Source organism: Glandiceps talaboti, chromosome 17, assembly GCF_964340395.1.
Source record: "Glandiceps talaboti chromosome 17, keGlaTala1.1, whole genome shotgun sequence".
NCBI classification, from domain to species: domain Eukaryota; kingdom Metazoa; phylum Hemichordata; class Enteropneusta; family Spengelidae; genus Glandiceps; species Glandiceps talaboti.
Genome location: NC_135565.1, coordinates 20,992,210 through 21,001,074, shown reverse-complemented (window position 1 = coordinate 21,001,074; position 8,865 = coordinate 20,992,210). Strand labels below are relative to the sequence as shown.

At 35.3% G+C, this 8,865-nt stretch overlaps 1 protein-coding gene across 1 annotated transcript; it reads left to right on the top strand.

Moving 5' to 3' along the window:
- The first annotated feature begins 892 nt into the window (after positions 1 to 892).
- Positions 893 to 8,220, top strand: LOC144448011 (ETS homologous factor-like). The gene is made up of 9 exons (XM_078138157.1): positions 893 to 1,113; positions 1,834 to 1,990; positions 2,743 to 2,975; positions 3,112 to 3,344; positions 3,695 to 3,784; positions 4,036 to 4,083; positions 4,821 to 5,009; positions 5,420 to 5,659; positions 5,810 to 8,220. The coding sequence occupies exons 2-9, from the start codon at positions 1,910 to 1,912 to the stop codon at positions 6,115 to 6,117; spliced, it is 1,422 nt and encodes a 473-aa protein (XP_077994283.1). The 5' UTR covers positions 893 to 1,113; positions 1,834 to 1,909; the 3' UTR covers positions 6,118 to 8,220.
- The last annotated feature ends 645 nt before the right edge of the window (positions 8,221 to 8,865 follow it).

The following is an 8,865-nucleotide window of genomic DNA, read 5'->3' as shown; positions in this document are numbered from 1 at the left end:
GTGTAAATTGTGTAGTAGCCTATAGCTACAGTCCTACTTGCAGACGGTGCACGGGTCTAGATTACTGACATTTGTCAGAATCGAGTCCCGTATTGCTCCGTGCGTATGCAAGCAGGGCTAACAGCTACACAGATTAATTTGTCAGTTAATAGATATACGATATACCATAGACCCTCCATGGGTGGAAGGTCTATGGATATACTTCGTCATCAATCGCTTTAATACGGGTAATTACCGGGCAAACCTGTCAGTGTCATGTTGTTGTCAACGTTTATCCATGTACCCGTACCCTTGCAGTGACGGAGCTCACAGCACAGGCATGTCGAGATATGCAACAGGTTGTGAAAACAAAAAAACAAAAACATCAGCGAACATACACGCCTAGATTGTGATCACCATTGTATACAGCGCAAACGCAATACCCGTCCACAACCGAAGCGTTGACTTTTTTTTCAGTTTGCCCCACTTTCCATTTTTTTTATTTTTATGATTGTTTGTGTTTTCGCTAAACAATGCACCACTGCTACTTGCTAGTCCTAACACTCAGTTGGTCACCGCACCCCTGGTACCCGCTTTCACCGCGTTTCGTGGTATCGTGTCTTAAACAATAGATATGATATCACCGCCATATATGGTAAACCACTGTCCGATTCCTCGTACTCAGGCGTTGGGATTTCTGAGTTAAAAATAACTCGATAGCCGCGGTAAGTTATGGGATTTTCCCCGAAGTATATCTTCGACGGAGCTCTGTGATTGGCCTTGAAAAAAATTAGCATATGCATATAATGATGTCATTGTATAAGGACCAATCAACTTTCTAGATATTCATGAAGGGAGCCCAGAAGGGAAATCCCCTTCGCCTTCCCAGTGTGTGGTATAAAACCAAAACGTAGGTGTGGTGACTAGCAAATGAGTCGAGTGAATCATCCAGACAGCAGCGCAAAGCAGGCACTGCCGTCAAACATTGCCAATGTTTGCTAGTGAGTCGTGGGTCTCGGAGTGTTATTCATTGCGCAGCCACCCAGATTAATACAGCATCCTTCCAAAAACGATAGTAACTGACAGAGAGATAACTTCGTACATCGAGGACACAGCAAACCTGTCATCCTAAAAGTAAGTGTCTGTCTAAGACATTGCTATACCTGCACGAAACTTCAACACGCATCATTCATATGGCGATAGCAGGTCCCGGTAGCAGGTGCATGTACTTCGAATTCAACTTCACGAAAACTGGTAGAAAATAATTATTTTTGGTCAACATGCACCCCTGGATATATGGACAACTCCCGGCGATGACACTACATAAGTGGAAAACTTACAAGCGAGTTTTATTACGTTGCCATTTGGATTGCGATTGCGCATTTAAACTAGTTATCAACTCGATGTTTATAGAATGCGTCACACCAGACGATAAATACCATGGCAACAAATCAACTTAGCAAATCGTGTATAAAAGAGTGAAAACTCGACGACGCGTTGTGAAATCTTGATCAACTTAATTTCGGAGGTCGAAACTTGTACATGCATGTACAGTGTGTGGGACTGTTTGTAAACTTAGCGCGGCGTGGCGCGTGGGAGGTTTCTTTCTTTCTAAATTCTATGCGAGACATGTTCATGTAGTCATTCAATGATTAACTAACTGCGTTGTGGTCTCCGCCCGAACTTCGTCACGTCATCGTGCCTTCCATTAATCACCGCCTTGTCATCGTCATCACATGATATTACCACATCGCTATTTATAGAAACTCCCTGTTACCAATAGCAACTGTTTCGGTTCTATTAGCTCAGCTTCTCTTAAATACTAAAAGTTTTGTTCTTTTGATTTATTTACAGACAGAACATTTGCGAGTTGTGGAAATTTGCCTACGTCTGTTACTTTGCACACTTCTAACTCAAGATAGCAGTCAAGATGTTGAGCATGGAGTCAAGCAACAGTTTTGAGATGTCAGTACAGCCCAGTTTTTCCAATTTTGGAAATGTTAGTGTCAAGGTTAGTAATTATCTCAAATTATTTTATAGTTGATCTCATCCTATTCTTCATTATTTTAAAACTCAGCCCGATGAATTATCGATAATGTGATGAACTTTGAGAAAACCAACCTGATTTCGGATAAACTTGAAAAAAAATTAGATATTAGCTAACTTCCTCTCTGTAACTTTTGAAAAATCATTTCATAAATTTACATTCTTTTTCTAAAGCTGTATTAATATTGTAAACCTAGATATTTTTGCAACTAAGAATTTTTTTTTTTAATTTTACAGTCTTCAACTAGTTGCCAAAAAAATAATGTTTGTAAATTTATAAACCAGGTTCACTTTGGTTAATTACAAGAAGGCATTTTAGTCTAATATTTATATACACATTTTTGTTTTCCAGTCAAATAAGTCTTCTGTGAAAGTTTCAAGGTTTCCAGTAATTTGTTTTAGATGAATGAATATTAGCAGTGTAGTGAAATAAACATTAAATCTACAAAAATGATGGCCATGTAATTAAGCAGTGATTACATTATAGAGCAATCAAATACCTTTTGTGACAAATTACACTATTTTGGTACAAATTATAAATATTGCAACAAATAACAAAGATTTGCTACAAATTAGATACATTTGCTACAAATATAATACTTTTGCTACAAATTAGATACATTTGCTACAAATTAAATACTTTTGCTACAAATTAAATACTTTTGCAACAAATATCAAATTGCCACCACTGATAGTTACATTGTTTACTGTTAACAGAAGGAAGATTGTCCTGTCAAAGTGGAATACATCAACGATATGTACTCCTGTACACAAGTTGGACATGGCAGTCCAGGAGATTTCTTTGGTTTCACAGACATTGATCTGAATAGTCAAAGCCAATACACTCCACTGTTGACTCCAGAACAACTCAAACAGAAGTTGGAGAGAGAAACCAATCAGCTGGTACCCAACCTACCAGACTTCGAACTGACTTCACATTACACAGGTAGGTTCCATAAACTCAATATCTGCAAGATTCTAATCACAAAACACAGGCAAATAAAATCATAGGCCCTGTCTAACTAATACTGTTATGAAAATAAAGCTAATATGTTAACCACTGTATTCTTTGAACTTTTCAGGTAGGAGTGATGATTGGCAGGACCAATCTCCTTACAACTGGACACCTGACTTGGTGTATGCATGGTTACACCAATGTATGTATGAATTGGAACAAGACTATTCTGATATTGGTCTGGAAGACTTCTACTTGTCAGGACAACAGTTATGTCAGATGACCAGAGATGACTTTATCAGAAAAGCTCCCAAAAGTGGAAGCATTTTATACAATAAACTACAAAGTAGGCTTCATATTGGAGGTAAGCATCAAAGTTAACCAAATTATTTGGATTATATCTTGGAAAAATTATGCGTGTTTGTATATATAGACACATGTACAATGTTCATGGGACAGTCAAATTTGTGAGCCTATACAACTTACAAGTCAACTTTGCATATCCAATGCATATTGCTACACAGTGACAGTTATTTTGATGTGTATCTATTATTTGGCTTCAATGTAACACATTAATTACTACAATGTAACACATTACTACAATTGTATTGTTACTATGTTTTTGATATGTTAATAATGTAATAAATTACATGTTTTATTGATTCAAATCCAACATATTTCTAAATAAGTTTTTTATTTCATATTTATTTTCAGCGTGTATTAAACCCAGTGTCTTCAATGAAGATCCCTGTGATGGTGATTTCCCACCATCTGATTTGTTACTTGATATTCAAGATGACAAAGGTAAGCTGTCACCAGGTCATAGTTCAAAGTTCAAAGCTTCAACCGTACCGATACCACTTTTTAGTGGCAGTTCAAAGTTCAAATTTTGCAAACTTCATTTTTAGATGATAACCATTTTATCAGTGATGAAGTCAGTAAACGCTATTGATAGTTATTTGGCAACATGATAAAGTTTTGCCAATTGTATATTTTTGAACTTCAGATAACCTTTTTCAGAGGATCTGACAGTCCGTTTTTATTATATTTTGCAGATTTGTCAGAATTGCTATCTAGCGATATATTGGACTTTTTGGAAAAGAGTAAGTATTTTTGTAGATTTAATTATATATACATTTATTGCCTGGCTATGAGGGCACCAGTAGATATCTATCACCTTGATGGTTGTTATACAGTAACTGTTTCCCAGAAACTGAAAGCCAAGGGAAATAATTGCTACATAACAACACGAGGGGTAATATGACATCTACTAGTGCCCAAATACGGCAAGGCAATAAGTGTTTTATAACACATCACAGACACATATTCTTTACATGGTCATAGTGTTTTATAACACATCACAGGCACATATTCTTTACATGGTCATAGCAAATCCTGATAAGACTTCAGTTCTATATAAATAGTGCCCTAGGGAAAATAGAACATAACTAGTGCCTCTATATATGCAAATCAAGGTTACTATAGGTCCCTTAGTCCATACTATGTGATACGATGTGAGCCAATCACTGAAGGCAGTATGAAAAAAATGTGTTATAAATATATAAACTGTACTAAGCACTTGCCAACTATCAAAGTACAGTTTTGAAGTTCTGAGGAATGGTATATACTCAGAGTTAAATTAATAAACTACAATTATTCAAGTAGTAAATAATAATCAAGTCAAATGTCAAATCACATGAATTAAGTGAAACCAGTCTTATTTATCATAATCATGACATACTACAAGAAAAACTACCAATTTGTGAAAAATGCACATTTTGAATAAGTACTCTTTTGTTTGACTATAACTAATTACTGTGTAACTTTGATATAATTGTAGATGGCCAACTGAGTGACAGTGATCCACCATCACCAACAAGTTACTGTGGTCCACCATCACCAACAAGTTCTCAGTACACCACAGACTCCGAAGTCATTTCTTCTCCACCAAGCCCAAAAGATGCAGCTGCTATTTTTGCAGAGATTAATGCTGGTTTCCCTAGATACAGGACTAACTCAGCTGGAGAAGGTCAGTAGCCATAGCAACAATGTGTATATTCAAAATGGAGCAGCCATATTTCTTTTGACACCTTTTAAAGAAATATGATAATGTTGTTAGTTATAGTTATTGAAATTAATTCTAGTAGGTCTCACCAATTTAAGAATTATAAATTACCATTTACCATGTTTATTGTTTATTTGAAAACAAATCATCATTTAAAATGATGTTTATATGAAAAAAAAATTATTTAAACTGTGTTTATGTCAAACAGTAACTATACTAAAAAATAAGGCATTACATTTATAGTTGTTTTCCGTTCAAGACAAAATATTTTCTGATGTGTTACCAGGCAACTAAATTAGAACATTATCCATAAAGCCTTTAATGACTTGGTTTGTGTAACTCTAACTCATTTATATATCTTCTCTACCTTACAGATACCGATGATAGTGACATGTTCAGTGACACTAAGTCTGAGAGCAGTAGCGACCATCTGCCTCCAGTCAACATCAAGATACCCATTGCACCCAAAACTAGAGGTGGTAAAAATCTGCAGATGTTACAGAACCTGAAAGCGAAAAGACCCCGTGGCAGACCACGAAAACCTGTCATTAAAACAGAATCATCCAGTGATGAAGACGATGATGACATCTTTATTCATCCTCCTAAAGGAAAAGGTACGTCAACTCATTTTTAATAGTTTTAATATTTGAACATTTGAAATATAATTATACATATAATATGTTATCCATTGTTTTTGTCTTGAAAATTTGTAATCAATATATTCCTTAAATTCTAATTAATTTTTTGTAATTAATTAATTACAGGAATGAAAGGCAATCATCTGTGGGAGTTCATCCGTGATCTCTTGAAAAGTCCACATTACAATCCTGACTACATTCGATGGGAAGATTCCAGCAGTGGGGTTTTCCGTATAGTTCACTCGGAAGCAGTTGCCAAGGCATGGGGAAAGAAGAAAAATAATCCTCGCATGACGTATGAAAAACTGAGTCGCGCCATGAGGTACTACTACAAAAGAGACATTCTTGAGAGAGTTGATGGGCGTCGACTTGTCTATAAATTCGGCAAAAAAGCCTATGGATGGCAGGAGTCGGCCAAACTCTCTGCCAACTGAATCTAGTGATTGACAGCTTATGACAGCCAATAACATTGGTTAAAATAACTGAGTCAAATGATTGACAGCTAGGGCAACCAATAACATTGGTCAGTGTTTTGTGATTGCATCATAGAGCTGCCTTGGACAGCCAATCAAATAGCAGAACAGCCAGTAGGACTGATTCACATTGTGACAACCAATCAAATCGCAGAACTGTATTCAACAGCCAATCAGACTGATTTGCATTGGGTTAGCCATTGAAAAATGTCAGCTAGCTTAAATAACAGATGTGACCAGTGAGTAGCTGAGAATGTTGCTAAAAGAAAATTTAACAACTGCTTTAAGTAATTAAGCCAGTTAGTGCGAGTGTTTACATTATTTAGTTATTAAGTTTTATGAACATAATATATAATATATGTTTACAAGTCTTCCATCTATGCATTACATTAATACTAATCAGATTTTTAAGAGTGTCTATTTTTATTTACTATAAATCTAAGGGGTCAGTCAGTCCTGTGAAACAGTCTTTTTTTTATGGGGAATGCTGTTTAGTTCAATTTTGGCCAAGCCAAAAAACCTTTAACCATGACAGCTAAGCATAGGTTAGTTTTAAAATCATGAAAAAATATGTCGTCAGATTAATTGATAAATGAAATTTTTTTTAAATGTAGTGCATTTTACTTTATGCTTTGTTGAGCAATATTAACACTGTAGAATCACTTTACTATTTCATATGAATACTGCCATCCAGATGAATATTTGAGTTTTATTTAAAAGTGTTAAAGTTTCAGAAAAGTTTGGTAATATAAATTCAGTGGTTTTTTTTGTTTTGTTTTTCTTTCTGCTGGTCAGAAAGATATGATTTGTGGGGACAGTAATTGCGATTTGTGGACATGTAAATGTCCAGTGTGTGAGATATTCATCTCCAAGACATACTAGTATCTTCAAGTGAAGATTTTCAAGACACACCTTGTAATATGTACTGTCAGAATTAGACTTACAGAGTTATGCAACACAGGATATGACAGTGTATTGAATTGTGTACTTCTGATATGGAAGTACAAATATGGAATTTCTATTTCCAAATATGGAGTGTGAAACAATCTACTTCCATATATGGAATAGTATGACATTTCTACTTCCATATATGGAATAGTATGACATTGTTATACTACCATATATGGAATTCTCCCTGATCAAACAAATCAGATGTGACATTGCCTTGTACTCAAATTATTTTAGTTTTACCCGTTCCATGTAAATGTTGAGATTGAGAGACAAGTGATATGTAAGGAGATAATGTAAAAACTCACCATTCTGTAACAAATTCCATGTGTTGCATCTCTCTAAGTGATTCTAGTTTTGATAGTACATGTTGGTGTAATATGTAACCGAGTTTGTTTCGGTAATGTCCTCTTAAGTAAAAAACAACAACACTACAGTGTCATGAATATACGACCAGCACTGCTGTTAAGTGCTAACTTTCTCCATCTTTTTCCAAAGTAGTAAATATTGAATATTTGTCAACAGAGTTCTCTGCCCATATATATAATTTTTATTGATATTTCAGCCAAAGAATAGAATCAGTAGTAGTAAAGATCTTTTAGTCAGTTAAACAGCATAACATTTGTCATGTAGTTACCATGGAAACAAAGCATTATTCTGTTCCCAATAAATACAGATGGGTAAAGGATAGCTATCTTGTGACCTGTTTGAGTATTTTCACAGGAATGCAAAAGTAATGTGTAAAACAGTCCTGATAAATAAATTCAACCCTGACTTTTCAAATGAATATTCTTTGTCATAGGATATCAAGGCGAGATGTAAGTAGGGCATCACCTGACTTCATATCTAAATGTTATGGAATAGTATGACACATTGCAAATTCTTATAAACTGTAAAATATGTGAGGAAAGATCTAAAAATCAAAAAGTACCCAATAGAACATGCCTGAAAGATAGAAAAAGAGAAGTTAGATATTTGGGAATGATGTTAAAAAATCTATTGATTCTGAGTATTTTACACAGTCTTGTAACCAGAGTACATTTTTAAGTAAAATGTATCTACACAAAAGTTTGAAACTTTTATTGTGTTGGCAATAAATATTATTATTAGTTTAAATACTGTATTCTCTAGATTATTTCTGTAAGTCAGTGTGTTCTGTGTGTAGTAAGATTGAGGTTGATTGGTTTAGTCAAATTCAAGGATTTGGTGTTGGATGTTGGAATCCAGGTACAATCATTGGTATCTGTTTATATATTGATGACATGTTTGTGGTATTTGTCTGAATGTTGGTGTGTTGGTGTTAACTGTATATTGGTGTGTTTGTGTTACATGTAACTGTACATGTGTGTTGGTGAAAACAACAGTTGGTTTTATCTCTCTGTGCTCAAAGCACTTTACAATTACTTATACCCCTTGGCATGGATCTATAGCAGCACAACGGCCCTTTATACTTCTCAACTCCCTGGGAAACACACAATGCATCGCAGCCTCTATAAGTGCATATCATTAAAGAATTCACATTGCAACCTCTATCCTGCCAGATCACCAATTATAAAGCTGAGTTGACTGAGGCACAGTCATGGTTCAAATCTTGCCAAAGGACTTCAGCCTTTTACAGTAGAAACAATTAGTGGAAGTGACAGGATTCGAACCTGCAACCTGCAGATTCCAAGTTAGCCACTCTAATCATTCGTATGTAGGCAAGTTTGTGGATCTTTCTGTGCTGGTGTGTCTGTGGTATTTGTCTGTATGTCGGTGTGT